The 19,178-nt window shown below is 42.5% G+C and overlaps 1 protein-coding gene across 2 annotated transcripts in view; it reads right to left on the bottom strand.

Annotated features, from left to right (window-relative positions):
* The window catches only part of COLEC12 (collectin subfamily member 12), a 194,998-nt gene that overhangs the window by 163,769 nt on the left and 12,051 nt on the right, over positions 1–19,178 (bottom strand). For both annotated transcript variants that reach the window (XM_053902482.1, XM_053902483.1), the window contains exon 2: positions 12,005–12,055. In XM_053902482.1, the coding sequence (XP_053758457.1) occupies positions 12,005–12,055 (51 nt within the window). The remainder of the gene's footprint in view (positions 1–12,004; positions 12,056–19,178) is intronic.

The raw sequence follows: 19,178 nt of genomic DNA, 5'->3' as shown, positions 1-19,178 counted from the left end.
AATACTCTTTTCTTTCTCCCTTCATTCTAAATGCTGACTTATTCCCAATTTTGAAAGTGAGGTTAACTATATACAAAGAGGCAGAGAGGGAAGGAATCAATTTAATAATATCCTAGCTGGGAGAAGGACTAGCTGAGCTTTTAAAATATAAGTGTTCCCACTTTACATAACCACAATCTCAGAGGAAGGAAAAAAGCTCCAAAGCAGAGAAGACCACCTGGCACCTTTTTTTTTTCCTTTGGTGGATGGATTCTAATACTTGGTCATTAGCCTGAGAAGGTAAGAAAGTCACTGCTCCCAGCAAGCCATCTCAATACAGAGCATGGTTCAAGTGATTTCTTTTTCCTTTGTTGATAACTAGTAGATTTATGTTTTCATTCAATGTGGCTTTCATTAACATGAGAAGCACAAAGAAAAATTTCATAATATGATAAATATAAACAGATCACTGAACTGAGAGAAACTGCAAGTTTTCTTGGGGTTATTAATGGAAACGTTATGCTTTTTATTAAATTTGTAGACATGTATATTTGAATAATTACCCACTGATTTTATGAAGCTGGGAGGGACCAGAATCTTCCATGATTGAGTGTGGAAATCTAGAATAAAGTGAGTTCAAAACACGTAAGCCTAGAAAATACTTCAGTACCTCTAAAGTTACATGAAGGGAACCAAATGGAAAACCAATAATCATGAGATCACTAATATTTTGAACAAAACTAATGAGATGAGAGCTTTCCATCTGTCAATTTTTACCAACTAACTTTTGTTTCAGAGAACTGGAAAAATATATCTAAAGGGAAGGTACCAAAATATTTACTCTGAAGTGTTGAAGTAAGTAAAAGTAAAAACCAGTACTATGTATGTAAAATCAGGGTCACCTAGGTGGGTCAGTCAGGTAAGCATCCAACTCTTGATTTTGGCTCAGGTCACGATCTCACAGTTCCTGAGTTCGAGCCCCACATTGGGCTCTGCACTGACAGTGTGGAGCCTACTTGGGATTCTCTCTCTTTCCCTCTCTGTTCCTCCTCTGCTTGTGTTCTTTCACTCTTTCTCAAAAATAAGTAAACTTGAAAAAAAAAAAGTAAAATAAAATAAAACGTAGGGGTGGAATAGAGCTCTGGATGACATTACAGATCACACCCATAACAGTGCATGGCCTAAAGAAGGTTTCAAAATCACCTACTCTACTCCCTTCATTTTGCAGACTGGCTTATTTGAGACCCAGAGAGTTTACATCATCTTGTAAATTCACATAGCTAGTTAGTTAATACATATGCAAAAAAAAAAAAAAAAAAAAAAAAAAGACTACTTCCCAACTCCATTCTTCAAATATCCAGTCATGCATGCACATGTAGGGGGGTGTGCATGTGTAGACAGAGAGAAGGAGGGAGAGACAGCGTGGGAGAGACAGAGCTCAAATGAAGTACTGAACTCAGTTATTTTCACAAAATCTAGTTTTCTATCTTTGTCTTTCTGTCTTGATTAGTAACGAGCATTTGTGGAATACCTTGTAAGTGCCAGGCGTTTCACTTACATCAAATAATCCTCATAATGCCCTGTGACGTAGGTGGTTTTGTTATCTCTCTTTCCATAAAGAGCAAATGAAGGCTTGGTGGTATAAATTTACAAGTTTAAGGTCACTTGGTCTCCCTGACCTCCTCATTCACAGGCTTCACTGTTTAGAGGAGGCACATTTTGGTCTACCAAAAGTGCAACAAATAGTGAAGGCTTCCAAACCAAATTATTTTATGCATACTTTCTGAACTGTGTTTTAAACGAATATAGCTGCTGTTAAAAAGCAGAGTGGATTCACAAGGCAGCAGCTTAGGAACAGCTGTGGTCGCTGGTGTGTACACCATATGGAGACGGAAATTACCTTCCAACCGTCTTTCACGGGCTTATATCAAACAGATTCTTACACTTCATCCTGAATCTTTTCTGTGGAGCAAAGGAAAGAGACTCTGCATATGCCCTCTTCACTTGCACAGACGGGAAGGGGCGGGTACAAAGGAGAGTCCCAACCTTACCCGGAAACCACTGAAGTTTTGCCAATAGCGAACTGACAGCAACACTGGAGACAGAGAGAGACGGCTCACATTCCATCTGGCATGTGGTGCCCTCTATTGTGCCTTTTGAAATTCTGCTGGCGGGTGGGGAAACAATTTGTAGGGCTGGCTGATATTTTTCTTTTATGCAAATGTACCAGTGTTGGAAAACTGTCTGCTTTTCATTAAATCGGAAATTCCCAAAGGCAAAGCTTACATCTCCCTTCTTTACTGTGCATGATGCCCAACACATTATGGATAGTTAATAAATGTCACATCATTTTCATATTGCCTTGACTAAGAATGACATTTTCCCATGAGTCTTGCTTGCTTCAATTTCTCAGCAAATCTCAAAAACTGCGTTTATTTCCTAAGAAAAAAGCACTGTGTAAGGCCCATCTTCCTTGCCTGAATCTCTTTCCCAAACTCCTATTAATGCTTCACTCGCCTTTTCTCTGGGCCAAGGGATATCTCCTCCCACAACCCCCAGCTGTTCCCCAACTCCGTTTCCATTCCCACTTGCAGAATTTATTCACAAATCTCTGACACCCTGGTTCATATCCCTTCCATCACAAAATGGCAGCTCTCTCTAAACTCCCTATACTTTATGAGTCTTTGGGGGAACCCTTTGATGAGGATTCTCAAGTAGGCTATCACTAGTATGCAGATTTTTTAAAGCGTTTTTTTTGTTTTCATAAGGATTACTATACCTCTTATTTTCTGAGAAACTGAAAAAAATGAATTATAAATGCCAATGATAATTAATAGTCAGGAAAGGGACCTTGTTTTCTTTATCTTTGTACCACAATTCACAGCACATGGTGGGTAGTCAGTGAGAGCTCATATGAATGATAAGTATTTCCATCTCTCCTCAATTATCTCAAAAGCAATTCAACAGTAAGATTTCTATGTAAAATGTGAGGTAGAGCAATCACTATATCTTCATATTCTTCATCAAAAGGCCCCAGTAAAGTACTGAATATGAGCTAGCATGAGGACTTCCTCTTCCAAGTACAAAACGAAATAAAACCCAAAGGGGAAGAATATGCTTATCTCTCGCTTACACTGCTTTGAATGCCTGAGCTTGGATTGAAAACTCTATCATCTAAAATGTCAACAGTAATTTTACGCATTTTCCTGCTTCACAGAACAAGAATGTAATAAAAAGTCTATCTCAAATATTAGAGAACAGAGGCATCTTTAGGCATTTAGAATAAGAATGTATTCTAAGTTTCTGCCAGAACTTTTGCAGACTGCTAGTTCCATTCTCCTGTTTTCCTGACAAGTCTACAGTTCTTCATCTTCTCAGTGTATGAAAAAAATTGATCTGTGTATGGAAATATTTACACCAATCAAAAAAAAAAAAAACTATCGTAGCATATGAAAAGAGAAGCTTGTTTCAATCAGGGCCAAATGTCAGTTTTCAAAAATTTATAAAAAGGCTAAAAAATGAAAAACATCGGAAGAAGCACGAAGTGTTTATAGTTATGACTCAGGAGACCAGTTTCACAATGTTTCCTGTGGCAAGAGTTGTGTTCGCTAAGAATACAACATGAGAGTTGTATTCTTGAGAGTTCAACACCTTTGTAGCTCCATTTATAACAAAATTATAAGGCACTGAAAAGTAAACTTGTAATTATTTTGTAAATAAACTGAATTTTTCAATGTGCTATATAAAACCTGACAATTTTGTAAGTGGAACAAAGCATAGGTAATAATGGATCAGATTATAAATAAATCACATTGTTATTTAATAATTAATAATTACTCAGTCTAAATTAACATTAAATTATAAATATGACAATACTATATATAATATTATGTTAAATACCATGGCTATTAAGTTCTACATAATAAGAGCGGTCAAAGTCCTTAATTCCTCACTATACATTCTACACCTAAATGATTAGCCCAAGCCAACCAGAGCCAGCCCTACTCCCTTCGTCCATACTGATTTAGGAAAAGACTGAGGCTCAATGTTGGCCAATGACCTGTGACAGAGGGTCTACTGAAGGCTTTCTGGGATAGTTTCCTTGCTTCCAAAAAGACACTGAAACACAGATTCTTTCACCAACCTGGACCCGCTGCAGCAGCCACCGTGTGACCATTTCCATCACTTTTCATAACACACACTTGTATGCAGTTCTCTTTACATGCAAGATACTGTTCTAAGTATTTTAACTCATTCAGTTCTCACCTCCCTATAGGTAGATACTCGAATTACCCCCATTTTTTGATGAGGACAATGAGGCACTGAGAGGTTGACTTACCCAAGGCTGTCTCGCCACTAAGTGGCAAAGCCGGAAATTCAACCCAGGGTATGCTCTCTCAGCCATGAGGATGCTATGTCACCTCTCCAAGAAAGCTGCTCTTAGCCCCCAGCATGTGTTTCTTCCCCTTAAAATATCCTCTTTGCTAGTGGCCACTAGGTCTTTAATTATTTTTAAAAAGGCCTGCAAGACAATAGACTCCTTCGATATTCCCTGAACAAAGTATGACCCTGGTACAGGGAAGAGTACATAAGAGTGAGGGCAGTGAGGTTTTGATGGAGGGAGGACAGAAGGCGGGAAGGGTCAGAGGGCATGAGGCCTACCAGGCTTCACAAAGGGAGAGCCGAGGTAACGCAAACATGGGAGGCTGGTGCCTGGAAAATGGAGGGGAAGGGAGCAAGAGGGTTGAGAGTTGTCAGCAACTTACCGGCAGCCACAGGTCAGTGCAGACCGACTATATACTTGGCCCCTCTTCTGTATTACTTGTAAGTGTTATAACTCACACATCCTGCAAGGAAGGTTTTCTTGTTATTCCCATTTCCCAGATGAGCAAAGTGGTACTTCAAGAGTGGGTGATTTGGTGGCAAGGGGCAAAGCCAGCATGTGAACCAGACTATCGGAATCTAAAGATGAGCTGGCATCCTGCAGAGCAAAGGCACCAGCAGGGACTGTGAGGGAGGAGAGGAGCCCTCCAGCTCACCACTTTGCTGAGGACTGTGTCTTCCCTCAAAACCAACGACTCTCAGACATCATTCCCTTCCCTGGGGGGCCTCCAAATGAACAGCTCAAGTCTTTCAAGGAAAATTTCAGAGTTCATCTGTTTTAAGTTACTTGGAGTTGCTACCAAAAGGAATCACTCTTTCCCACCCTACCCCTAACGACCAAGCACTGGAAACAACCTAATGCCTTCATGCTGTCTGAGCAGAAAAATGGCTGAGATTTTTTTTTCCCCTTAGTTTTTCCAAAAATAAAAACAAACCACATTCAGCTTCAACCCAATTGTAGGACAAACAAATTATTCTCCCTCCCCACACTCTTACCAGGATTCGTAAGCAAATGCAAACCAGGAAAGGGCAGGGAGGAATTCTACTTAAAACGGTTGAAAACTTCAGGGCTCAAGTATTCAATCGATACATACTATGAATTATGAAACATGAGACCATGTATAAACAGCTGCTGATTTAATCCACATATACATGTGATCGTTTGTTTTCCCATCAAAAACTTTTAGATGCAGGGCACGTGGGTGGCTCAGGTGACTGAGCATCCACCTCTTGATTTTGGCTCAGGTCATGATCTCACAGAGCATGGGATAGAGCCCCACCTCAGGCTCTACGCTGACAATGTGGGGCCTGCTTAGAATTCTCTCTCTCTTGGGGAGTCTGGGTGGTTCAGTTGGTTGAGTGACTTTAGTTCAGGTCATGATCTTGTGGTTGGTGAGTTCAAGCCCCACATCGGGCTCTGTGCTGACAGCTCAGAACCTGGAGCCTGCTTCAGATCTGTGTCTCCTTCTCTCTCTGTCCCTCCCCTGCTTGTGCTCTGTCTCTCAAAAATAAATAAGCATTAAAAAAATTAAAAAAAAAAAGAATTCTCTCTCTTTTCTCCACCCCTCCTCCACATGCTCTCTCTCTCAAAAATAAATAAGCATTTTTTTTTTTTTTTTTTTTAAATCTTGAGATGCTCTGAGAATGGATGTATCTGTGTGTTTCTTAGCCATGGATGGAGTGGAGAGATTGTGGGGACTGAAGTCAGGTTGAATACAAATGTTGGCCATGCCACTCAGCTCTAGGGGCTTCAGTCCTCCTCACCTGCAAACTGCAGGTAATTCCCACTTCAAAGGATTTCTGAGACAATTAAATGAACTAATGAGTGAGAAATTGCCTAACACATAATAGATAGCCGAGAAATGAGAAATGATGCTTAATGGTTTCTTTCACATGAAAATGGTTAAAATAAAATCATAATCACATGGGAACACCATGTGGAACAAATTTTTTACTGATGAGCTAGAAGGACTAGGCAGGTAGGACCTTGATAGGAGCAGAAGTGAAACCTGGACAAATACTGGTGCAAGAGATGGTGTGAATATCATCTCTAATGATAAAAGTTAGGAAACCTGCTTAAGTTATTTAAAAGAAAGTGACAGCCACGGAACTCCCGTTCTTAGGTCTCAGGAACCCCGCCTGCCTGACTGGAAGCAGAGAGTAGGGTGAGATATTCTACGAATCTCCTTCAAGGTGACTCTGAGAATCTCTTTTGTGTCTACTTCTCCACAAGCCATGTGACACCAAATTCTTAAAAAATCAGAAATATCAACTTCATTAGGATTCACAAAGCCACATAAATAAAACCCTCCCACAAAGTGATGCAAATGGCTTGAACATTTCCAAGAAATCAGATTCCTGTTTCCTGCCCTAACCTGGTCTCTGCCCAGGGTCAGTCCTTTGCAATTGATCCTATATCATTTCCATTCAGAGATGCTTGGAAAAGGTGCAGCTGAAAGGCCAGCCCCATGCTGAACTTATTGAGTCATTCCTGACAGGAAATGATGGACATTCCTGGCATTCTTCTCAGGGACCCCGGTGAGCTCTGCCGGTGTCAGTCCTGCAGGCCTTGGTGAGAGGGATGTGGGGATCCCTGCTTTGTTGTTGGAGGTGGATGACTTCAAAGCAGTGCCTTCACCAAACCCAACCACGGAAGACAGGCTTCTAGCACAGTCGTGGGAGAGAAGAGACAGACAGCCTGGTCCCCAAACCCAAATAACCAGAAGTTGAGGCATCCAAGGGTTTATCTTGAGCAGCTTCCCAAACACAGTTCAGCGTCCTCTTGGTAAACTTTTTCAATCCTCTGCATTGAAAGCAGAAATGCACCATGTATCTCAGAAAGAACTCTTCTTTCTGGCTGTCTGACTAAGCAAATATACGTCACTATTTTTCAGGAGCCTGTGTGGTCTTCCACACCTTTAGACATTCAGTTCCTCTAAAACTCTTGGCAAGAAACAGCTCAGTGATTTAACTGAAGTCACTGATTTGAATTTTATGTCTTTGGAGGATGGTGTAGGTAAGGGGTGGGGGGTGGGGGGCATTCTGGAGCAGGACTGGGCTCTATTCTACATAGATTTCTCAGGCTGTTTCCACGTGCCTGAAGGTTAAATTGCTAAAATATTCTTGCTAAACTGAAATTATCATTCAAGAAAAGAAAGGAAAAAGAAAAATCCCAGCATGTTTGAAACTTTAAATACAGGGGGGCCTGTGAAGTTGTAGGCGAACAAAACTATTCAAGGGCACACTTCCCGGAACATACTTAGGAAAAGGCATCTGATACCCTTTCTGGGACTGTATCCCTTAAATAGTTCTCTCAGAACTTCCTCACTTAGTTTTTACAAACGACTAGAATTCTACTCCACAGAGAATGCTTCTTTAACTTTCTGTTACTCTTTCACAGTTTGCAATTTTTCAGATCTTTTTCTCTTCATAGCTATTAATGCTCCTCATAGCTGAGCCCCGAGGAAGCAATTTTGTCACAGCTTTGTCAAATACAAACAACGAATGTTTCCAGCCACTCCCAGTTGGTCACTTGCAACCCTTAAATCTACCCATGATTTTCACGGACGGAACCACGTATCTCTTGCTCCTCTACCATTCCAGCTTTGGACATCCTATTATTATACCAGATCATATCCCAAAGATAACTCAAGAGAACCCAAAGCAACCAAGGAAACAAAGTTGGTCTAGGCTCCCTTCTGCCCCAGCACACAAAGGAGCAAAGCAGGCTCTAGAGGGAGGGCCCGCGACATCCAGTATGATGTTCACCGTGAGATGCACACACCACCCACCAGGGTGCTGGGGAACAGGACTGCTGTCCCCAGATCTTCTCACCTTTCCTAGTTTTTAGCAGTAAAGCAAGAGATATGATAGAACAAGAATTCATGAGGTTGCTAGAAATCAGAAGGTTCCAGAGGTCTACTAAATCCTAGGCACTATGTTCAAGCCACAGGGCCAGAAGGTCCAAGAAGGAACCTAATATTAGAATAAGGGTCAACACTTACAGGATGCTCACAGTGTGCAAGGCACTGTGCTAACCCAGCATCATATGTAATTCCACAACTTCATGCAGTTGGCCTATTATGATCCAAACTTCATAAGTGAGAAAACAGACTTCACAATTTTGGACACTAACGAACCCGAGGTCACACAGCTGGTGAGTAAACTCACACACCTGGTTCCAGTGCCCATACACCTAACCACTGCCCCCGCAATGTCTCAGGAAAGATGGAAAGCAGCCATCAAACAGGAAAGATGACACCTGGCCTGCTGTCCTCATGGATTTGTTGTGAAGGAAAAATATGTAAGTCCTTTAGAAAGATAAATGTGATACACAAATGTGAGCTGGATTTGCTATGATCATTTCTACACATGTTCTGGAATTCACCCCTCTTCCCACACTTCTCCCCTTCTCCTATGGAATTCTGATACACTTAGCCCTTCATTCAATGAAGAAGAGACATTCTTCATTCCTTCTACTCCACATCATTTTCATGAAGAAAAATTTAAGAAAACAAAACCTGGGATGCATTCATGTTGATCATATGACTAATCAGAAGGTTTCAGGAGACATTCTTGGATCAATTTATCACAAGTTCCAAAATTTATAAATTTATATTTATCCCTTATAATATGAAGTAATTCTCCTTCCTTTTCTGCTAACTACAATAAAGGATACTAGTGCCACGTGATATTTTGAAGAAAACAGTAACTGAGAAATATGTAGAAAGATATCATTATAGTACAGATCATACTCTATCTCTAGAAAGTAAAAATTTAACATACAGGTGCCTCATGTTTCAGAGAGTGAACTCTGCCAAACTGTAACTATAGTTATATCCCAAATTAATTAGCTCTGCATACTGAGTCCAAGAAATGCTGACCCTGAGAACCTGATTAAAACTTGTATATGCTTACTTCATTAACCTTTCGAAGTTTCCCCTCATTGAAGGCTCTGTTAGAGAAGCAAATGCATGGCAAACCTATGAGATTTAACTCTGCCTCTTCCCCAGACACCTGTCCAGAACTTTGGGAAAGGGGCTAACAAGTGTGACATAAAAAGAGGCTAAAGTGGGGCGCCTGGGTGGCTCAGTTGGTTGAGCATCTGACTTCGGCTGAGGTCATCATCTCCTGATTCATGAGTTTGAGCCCCGCATCAGGCTTGCTACTCGCAGCGTAGAGCCTGCATCAGATCCTCTGTCCCCAGACTCTGCCTGCCCCTCCCCCACTCGTTCTCTCTCTCTCTCTCTCTCTCTCTCTCTCAAAAATAAATAAAACGTTAAAAAAAAAAAAAAGAGTGACTGAAGAAAAACAGAAGACCTGCTTAAAACCAAAATGCAATAATGAATCCCCAAATAGACAAGGGCTGGTTGTCCTAATATCATGCCACGCTAGATTACCAGAAAAGATCACCCATTTTGCACTTTATTATAATTTTGTACTGAATTTAAAAAAGCAAAATATTATGTAAACTGCTACTATTTCATGTAGCAAATGTTTCTGAATAACTGTATACAAATAACTTTGGAAACAAGCCACCAAATAACAATTGTTAGAACAGTGAGTGGCCCCTTTGCCCTGTGAATAACAAATCCCTGGTTCATGTGTGGTCTAAATTCAAGTTGTGATTTGCATAAATCACAACAGACCCTATATGTTACCCCACTCGGACCACTTGCTAACACTCTTGCCACGCCTCTCTGCTCACGATCACCAATATTGGTAAGTTTTTATCATGCCTCCTCTGAGTCATCAGTCTATGATTTCCACACATAATTTAACCACCACAAATTAAATATTTCAGCAACTTATCATTTTTGCGTGTTTTTCACCAAATCCCCATCCATCTAGCTAGTTACATAGCTAGTTACATAGTCATGAAATTTTTAAAAAATTTCTCTCAAGGTCACTCTTTTTAAAGGAAACATTTTCTCATGGCTCTTCTTATTTCTACTAATGTCCAAAGAAAGATCTGAAATCTACTGATTTCCAAAACAGGCAGGTCAACATTGATTTTGCCTTATTTTTACAAGTTTGATATTCCTCTTTATTTCTACCTTTCCATTTTTGTTTTGTTTTTCTTTCCTTTATAATTCCTGGGTTCATCTTTGCTCCTGCTACCACCTTCAGTGAACCCACCATGGCAGTGCAGAACAACGCAGGGCACCAATCCCGAAACATGGAATGTGCAAAGAACAGCAGCGTGGAGGAGGGGAGAAAGTACTGAGCATCCCTGCCAGTGTACGAATGGAGTGGCCATCGGCTTGATGCCAGTGCATTCCCATCGTAAAGCCCTACTTTTTCACAGAAAGAAATGTAGAAGTGTATATCCAGAAGGAAAAATGTAAAGCAATGAGGGAGCCAGAGCAGCTGGGGACCGTTAACTTTAGTCAAAATCCAGCCAGGAGACTTTTTTTTTTTTTTTTTTTTTAGTCAACAGGAAGTAGATTCATTCTCTTTCACATTCTCTCTCTCCCATTCTCCCTGCCCCACCAACACACACACACACACACACATGCACACACACATGCACACACACTCATTATTTTCTCCTCTATCCTTCTTCATTTCCTCTTGCCAAGGCACAGAAACACCCTGGACAGAAAAACCCCAGCTCCTCTGAACAGTCTTCAGAACTTTAAATGTTCACTGCCAGTTCAAAACCAAATTGCAGAGCACGAGAAGCATGGTCAAAGAGAGACGAGCACGGTGTGCGGCAGTCTGGGAGGCAGAGGAGCGTGTTTTGGTTCCCTACGGCTGCTGTAATAGATTTCCACAAACGTGGTGGCTTAAAACAACACAAATCTCCTCTCTCACAGTTTGAGAGGCCAGAAGTGTGAAATCCACTCCAGTTGGCTGGAATCAAGATGTTGGCAGAGCCCTGCTCCCTCCAGAGGCTCTGACCAGAAAATCCATTTCCTTGCCTTTTTCAGCTCCTAGTGACCACCTGTATTCCTTGGCTCGTGGCCCCTTCCTCCACCTTCAGAGCACACCACCTTCCCCTGTCAGTCGTCAAATATCCCTCTCCCTCCTTCTCATAAGGACACTTTGACTGCATTTAGAGCCCACCTAGATAACCTGGGATAATCTCCCCATCTCAAGATCTTTAACTTAATCACATCTGCAAAGCAACTTTTGCCAGACAAGGTAACATTCAAGTTCCAGGTATCAGGATGTGGATACCCCTGGGGGCTGCTATCCAGCCACCACAGGGCACCTGTGTCTGGCTGGGTGCCTGGAGAAAGCCGCCTTCTCACTATACACTACGTTATGAAAAAGAAGCCCTGAGGAAAAGAGGCAGAGATGTTTTCTCAATATCAACATAGAGAAATCATGTGTATTTTTGCTCCTGTCCTGTCACAGATTTACCTTTCTCATCAAGTTTTGCCTATTAAGCCGACTGGTTTATATTCAGCGAACCCTGTGAGCATCCCATCACTTCCCGTGCCTGGGCACGGCTTCTGCTCCATTACCATTACCCTCCGTGTTAGGAGAAATCGTCCACCTGTTACAGGGAAACTCAACTTCCAGTCAAACCTGGGCCTCGGAACCACACACATCCATGTGTGTTAAAGGTCCAGCAATGGCACTATCACCGTATCTCGTATCAAGCACAGAGAAGAAGAGCTTGGTCAGCACTCACCAAACCGCTTGTAACCGAAGGACTGCACCTCCTCCTCCTCTGCAAAGTCGTCTGCAGGAAAAGCAAAGGCACACTGTTAACCCTGGCGAGGCCCAGATGCACAGGGCCAACCTGGAATGCAGCTGCTGGGACCCCACCAGCTCCACCCTCCCCCACCTCTCCACCCTCCCCCACCAGCTCCACCTTCCCCCACCTCTCCACCCTCCCCCACCAGCTCCACCCTCCCCCACCTCTCCACCCTCCCCCACCTCTCCACCCTCCCCCACCAGCTCTACCCTCCCCCATCTTCTCCACCCTCCCCCACCTGCTCCACCCTCCCCTTTGCCCACAACACGTGTCCTTCTGCTCCCGGAAAACATGCCACACTTTCTAAGAAAAGCTATCTGCTCCACCCTCCCCCACCAGCTCCACCCTCCCCCACCTGCTCCACCCTCCCCCACCAGCTCCACCCTCCCCCATCTTCTCCACCCTCCCCCACCTGCTCCACCCTCCCCTTTGCCCACAACATGTGTCCTTCTGCTCCCAGAAAACATGCCACACTTTCTAAGAAAAGCTATGGGGTTCCTGCACTGGCTGTTCCCTCTGGCTGGAATGCTCTTTCTTCTGTTCTTGATGAGACTCCTTCTAATCCAGGTCTCAGCTGAAGAGTGACACCTTTGAGATGCCTTTCCAGACCACAACCCAGACACTCCCTGTCACACCACCCTACTTTAATATTACTCTCTGATATCCTCCTCATTTACGTGTGTGTGTGTGTCATCTTGCATCCTGTGAGCAGAAACTTTTTCTGTTTTGTTTCACGAACGAATCCCCTATGCCTAGAATGGTGCATGCCACAAAGCAGGGGCTAAATGAATTTTGTTGAATGATGACTGAATAACCAGCTGTCCAAAGGGTTATGTTATCATCACATAACTGAGTCTTAAGCCCTTCCTCTCAGATGCCAGGCTCTGGGGTCCTGTGTTTCACTAAATGTGACATCTCAGGAGCCCAGCATGGCTCCTGCAGTGACAAACAAACCCTTCCCACTCCCTTTCCATTGGATAACCAGGACCAACAGATGGTTTCCCAGTAAATACATTTCAAAAGACAGACTTGCTATGGAAATTCCTAAATGTAGGGCCCCTCTGGAACAAAAGAGATAGGTCAGCCAAGCTTTCTACCAAAAGATCTAAATCCAGACCCCCAAGACAGATGTGATGTGATTCCTTATCACACTGACAAAGAACCTATGTTACAGTTCTGCCAGGTGTGGGTCTAGTTTCTTGTGCACTTAAAGGATACTTCTGACAACAAGTAAAGTGTCAAGATGAGGCCTTTCCAGGGAGCCCTAACCAATTATTCTTGAGCTGGTCACCATTATTGCACCAGCATTCAGTAATCTCCATTATGCAGTTCAGTTCAAAAGCATTTATTTGGCACTTACTGTGGACCAGAGATTGCCAGGCAGTGGGGCTTCAGAAATGAGTGAACATAGTCCCTTCCCTGAAGAAGCTGACAAGTTTTCAAGAAAGAGAGTCAAGGAGGGGGAAAACAAAGCCTCTGAGATCATTTTTTTCAGGCCCCAAATGGAATGCAGGACCTGGATGTATTTGAACCTTGAACTGTTATAGAAAAACCCAAGAGGCATGGTATCTGTAATACAATGTGGTGGCCTCAGAGCACTAGTTTGTTGTGAAGTGCTATGAAAACACCAGTGAGAGAGCAATTACTTCCAGCAGAGAATGGAGAAGTGTGTATCTGTATTTTACCATTGTTTCCTTATTCAGAGAACAGGGAAGAAATCTTGCTTGGAATGCAGAAGGCCAGATCTTCATAATTAAAGCAGTCTTCTTATGTCAAAGATTGAAGCTTTAGCGGTGCCTGCGTGGCTCAGTTGGTTAAGCATCCAACTTTGGCTCAGGTCAAGATCTCATGGTTCACGGGTTCGAGCCCTGCATTGGGCTCTGTGCTGACAGCTTGGAGCCTGGAGCCTGCTTTAGATTCTATGTCTCCCTCTCTCTCTGCCCCTCCCCTGCTCACAATCTCTCTCCTTCTCTCTCTCAAAAATAAACATTAAAATTTGTTTTAAAAAAAGATTAAAGCTTTAGTTCTTTCTACATGGAAGAACATGCTTACAACCAAGAGAACAGCACCTTTCTCAGTCACTCGGTGACTGGTTAGTTTCACAAATACCTATTAAGCTCCTCTGGGCCAGCTTTACTAAGTAATCCTATCATATTAACGGCTGAAAGGATTGGTCTAGTCTCAGTTAAAGAGAAATCCTTATCTACTGCTTCTGCAGATAAATAAATCCATTAATTCATTTACTTATTTATTCACTCAATAAACATATGCTTATAGCCTAATGGGGTTGATGAGGCATGAAGACAGGTAATGGTGTCACCTAGATGTCAGCTTCCCCTGCCAGTTCCAGCCCCTCCTCCACCAGGCCACGTCTGAGGAGTCTACTCACAGACTCCTCAGACTTTGTGAAGCAAGGAGGCATCACTGAGGATCACACAGTGGAAACAAAAGAGCGGTTTATGCTGTACCTCTGATAGCAAACAGCTTACAATTTCCCGTTAAGACATTTCTGTTCTCCTCCCAAAGCTTCTTTTCAGCAAGCCTACCATTAGTTTGTTTGTTTGTTTTCTTTTTCCTCTCTGATCTTTTTCCCATGCAGCATTTAGTCTGACTAACTCTTGTCTCCTTCCTGAAATTTCCCTGGGAACTTCAAATGTCTCATATTTTTGTTACTAAAACAGTTCAGCTCTGTCTCCAAATTAACATACTCAAACCTATTAGGAGTTCGAGAAAACAAAGGCCTTCCAGGTGACCCCTAATAGGGCTCAAGGAGGATCTCCTCCTTCTTGTCTTAAGCCTCATTCCAAAAGGATCAGGACTTCTTATAGCGGCTACTAAAAGAATACAAACAACTATCTCATCCAACTCTACAACTAGACAGAAAATCATGAGCCCTAAGGGGTACACGTCAAGTACCATAGATCACATCTCATGTGGATGATCAGAGAAGGTCTCATAGAGAGGCATCTTAAATGAGACTTCTCAACGTTTTTTCTTTGGAGGAAAAAAGAATTTTGGAAACACTGTATAGTATGTTCCTTTCTTGGCGATTCACAAGGGTTTTTGAACCCTTATGAAAGAGGAAAAAGAACTTAACTTTGTTTTACTCGTGTTTTCAACAATTGATCTTAGAATCCTCTTCTTGTATCCTTAAAAGCCAGGTGAAGTCAGTCAGGTAACACTTATCTGTTGTTCATTTGCATAGCTGGCTGGCCCCCAGAGCCCTCTGCCATGTTTCCCCAGCTGTGCAGCCAACAAACAGCCCATTCAAGCTAGTGGTAGAGCCAGGCATTTAGGGGATGGAAAAAGGGAAAAAGAGAAAAAGGCCAGGGCTGATGGCTCTGTGGCTGCGTGGGCAACCCACATCAGGCTACACGAGCCCCAGGAGAGAGGACAAGGTCAAGTGTTCTTAATGCCTAAATGCTTTATTTTTTAAGTTTATTTATTTTGAGAGAAAGAGAGAGAGAGCATGAGCTGGGGAGGGGCAGAGTGGGGGGGAAGGAGGGGCGGAGAGAGAGAGAGAGAGAGAAAGAGAAAGAATCCCAAGCAGGCTCCATGCTGTCAGCACAGAGCCTGACAGGAGCTCTATCCCACGAACCTTGAGACCATGACCTGAGCCAAAATCAAGAGTCAGATGCTTAATCCACTGAGCCGCCCAGGCACCCCTCTTTTTTTTTTTTTTTTTTTTTAATTTATTTTGAGAGACAGAAAGAGAAAGCAATTCCTGAAGATTTTAGAGGGGAAAAGACTACAATTCAGCCCACAGTGGCAGACAGACAGGTTTGAGGAAGATAAATAAGCCTGACATGATGTGCAACGTTGCATTCTATTCTCAAAACTTTTCCTCACGCTCTGTAGACCCAAGGGAAGTACATCGTAGACTATCTTTACAGTACCGAGGGCCCCCAAAAGTGGTGTTCTTAAATAAGGATATTCTCCCTAGAGAATATCCAGTCACCTCAGCAACTTGCCACTTTCCAGAATCTGTCTCTGACACCACCTAAGCCACACATCTGTTGCACCCCTATGCAAGCAAGGATTTGGCTAAGATGAAAGGCCTCTAAGTTCTGGCGTGGCCCTAACCTGATCCCTGCTTGTCACAGCAGTTTGTCTGCAGAGAGGACATAACCTTAACATAACAAAATAACAAAACAAGTTTAAAACAATGTGAGACTTATATCTATAGGCACATGCTTTTAGGCTTCCACAGCTGTATTTCCGCATTTTTGTTTTAATACCTATGGGCTACCCGGTCTTCAGTTTGCCTGTTTCAAAAAGTGATTTTTATTTGTTTTCTTTACTTTCCTTGATATCTGGCACAGAGCCACACTCATCAGAGGTTTCATGATAGAGAACACTGAAGAGAATTCTGTTGATGATTGACAGCTTTGAGTCTTGCTATTTCAGGGTACCATGGGTTCAAGTGAAGATGTTCCAATCAACTTAAGGACCAAGTGTGTGACACCCTACAGTTAGAATATACCTCTCCTTTACCTACACTCCCGTTAGGTCAGTGCGACAGCACTTTCCTCCGTCTATCCCATGTTCCAGTTGCTGGTTTTCACGCCACCAGATAGAAAGCCATTTGAAAACAGGAAACTTGTTGCATTGTATGTACCCTCAGCAACCAGCACATTTATGGCACCTTATAGATACTCAATAGTTGTTGAAACTCAGCGGATTAGAGTTATATATGTGTATATCTCTACTACCAGTTGATGAATTCCTAAAGAAAAGAGATTAAATCTTCCTCTTTTTAAATATTCACCACATTTGGGGAAGATAAGAGAACTAATACTTAGTTAATATCTTCCATATGTCAGATACTTCCTACACATTATGTTTCTATGTTTTACAGATGAGAAAACTAAGGCTCAGAGGAGTTACACAACTTGACCCCAGGTCTCACCACTTGTGAGGAGTCAGACCAAGACTAAGACCCAGAATCTGGCAGCAGTGGGGGGAGGGGGGCTCGAGTTCCACACCATGAGGACACCACAGTCCCAAGAAACTGAACCCTGTGCTAGCAGCAGAAAAGCTAAGGTGCAGTCTTTATACCACAGAATGCTGAAAAGGCTGAGGAATTTGGGACACAGGTCACTCTTGAGGGAGAACCAACGTAAGGCTAAAATAGGAGGACTGGATGAACATATATTTAAGAAGCAGTTGCCTATAACCAAAAAGACAAATGGCAAATGTTGGCAAGGATGTGCAGAAATCAGAACTCTCATATGCTACCAGTGGACACGTAAAATGGTATAGCCACTTTGGAAAATGGTCTGGCACTTCTTCTAAGGGTTAGGCCATTTCACTTCTAGGCGTACATCCAAGAGAAATGACAACACATGTCCACACAAAAACTTGTACGCAAATGTTTGTAGCAGTATTAGTCATAACAGGAAAAAGTGGAAACACCCTGAATGTGCACAAAATGATGAACGGAGAAATTAGGGTAGAGCCACACAATAGAGTATTATTCAGCCCTAAAAAGGAATGATGCGCTGGCATGTGTTACAATATGAAGGGACCCTGAACACATCATGCTAAGTGACAGAAACCAGTCACGAAAGACTGCATGTTGTACAACTCCATGTATATGAAATGAAATGTCTACGTTAAACAAATTCAGAGCTGGAAAGCAGATTAAAGGTTGCCTATGGCTAGAAGTTTTAGGGGAAAATGGGGAATGATAGCTAATGGGTATGGGGTTTCTTTCTTGGGTGACAAAAGTGTTCTAAAATTGATTGTAATGATGGTTGCAAAACCTGTGAATACATAAAACAAAAAAAAAAATCCAAAAAAACCCACTGACTTGAACACTTTAAATGGTTTGTGTAGTACGTGGGGCAGCGGGGGGGGGGGGGGTGGATGGGGAGCAGCTGGACTTCCCAAGTCCCCTGCCAAGGGAAGTGACTGTCCCTCCCTGACTATAGCAGAAGACCTAAGTTTATTTTTCAGAGACGTCAGAAACAAAAGGTATCTTGCCTAGAAGACACCAGGAACAGCTGAGATGAGGGGACTGCAAGGGACTCAGAGAAAAGGTGAACGTTTGCACACTGAATGTCCAGACACGTGGTCCTCCTCTCCCAGTCAGCCAGACTGTGCCCTCTAGGTCAAAGACTGGAAGGCTTTTCCTGGGAAATCTGACCAGTTAAGAGAAAAATAAACGAATGATTCTGATTCTGGGTGGTCCCCAGTGGAACAGCTCAGCCAGTTCAGCCTAGAGTGACAGTCACAGTTCACAAAACCCACCAAAACAAAGAGGTTCTAATCAACCTTTACCATAGTCTGTTCCTACTGATAAGACCCAGACATCTGACACAGCCTCTAATATGAAAAAAATAAATATGAACATAAAGAAACCAGATAGGGGTGCCTGGGTGGCTCAGTTGGTTAAGTGTCCGATTTCAGCTAGGGTCATGATCTCGTGGTTCGTGAGTTCGAGCCCCACGTCGGGCTCTGCACTGACAGCACGAAGCCTGCTTGGGATTCTCTCTCTCTCCCTTTCTCTGTCCCTCCCCTGCTCATGCACATGCATTCTTTCTCTCTCAAAATAAATAAATATTAAAAAAAAAAAAAAAAGGAAACCAGATAAAGAAATTTGGAGGAAAGACATATGAGACGAAAAAAATTTCATAAAAAATTTCTACCAATATCCTTAGAGAGATAAGAGAAGATAACATATCCATAAAATTAGAACAGGATGGCATAATTTAAAAAAAGAACCATAAGAGAAAGAGAAAAAGAAAAAGCTCTTGGAAATTAAAAGTATGATCATAAAGGGGCACCTGGGTGGCTCAGTTGGTTAAGTGTCTGACTCTTGATTCTGGCTCAGGTCATGATCTCCTGGTTCATGAGATTGAGCCCCATATCAGACTCTGTACTGACTACACTGAGCCCGATTGGGATTCTCTCTCTCCCCCTCTCTCTCTGCCCCTCCCCTGCTCATACGCTCTCTCTCTCTCTAAATAAATAAATAAATAAATGAATAAATAAACATTTTTTTAAAAGTATGATCACAAAAGCAAAAATTTAATAGAAGAGTTGGAAAATACAGCTGAAATATTCCAGAGGTTGGGAAGGAAGGGAAACAAATAAATAGAAAAGA

The sequence above is a fragment of the Panthera pardus genome, unplaced genomic scaffold, assembly GCF_024362965.1.
Source record: "Panthera pardus isolate Hobbes unplaced genomic scaffold, ASM2436296v1 HiC_scaffold_15, whole genome shotgun sequence".
Taxonomy (NCBI): Eukaryota; Metazoa; Chordata; class Mammalia; order Carnivora; family Felidae; genus Panthera; species Panthera pardus.
The sequence above is the reverse complement of the archived record's forward strand: the minus strand, read 5'-3'. Positions and strand labels throughout refer to the sequence as shown.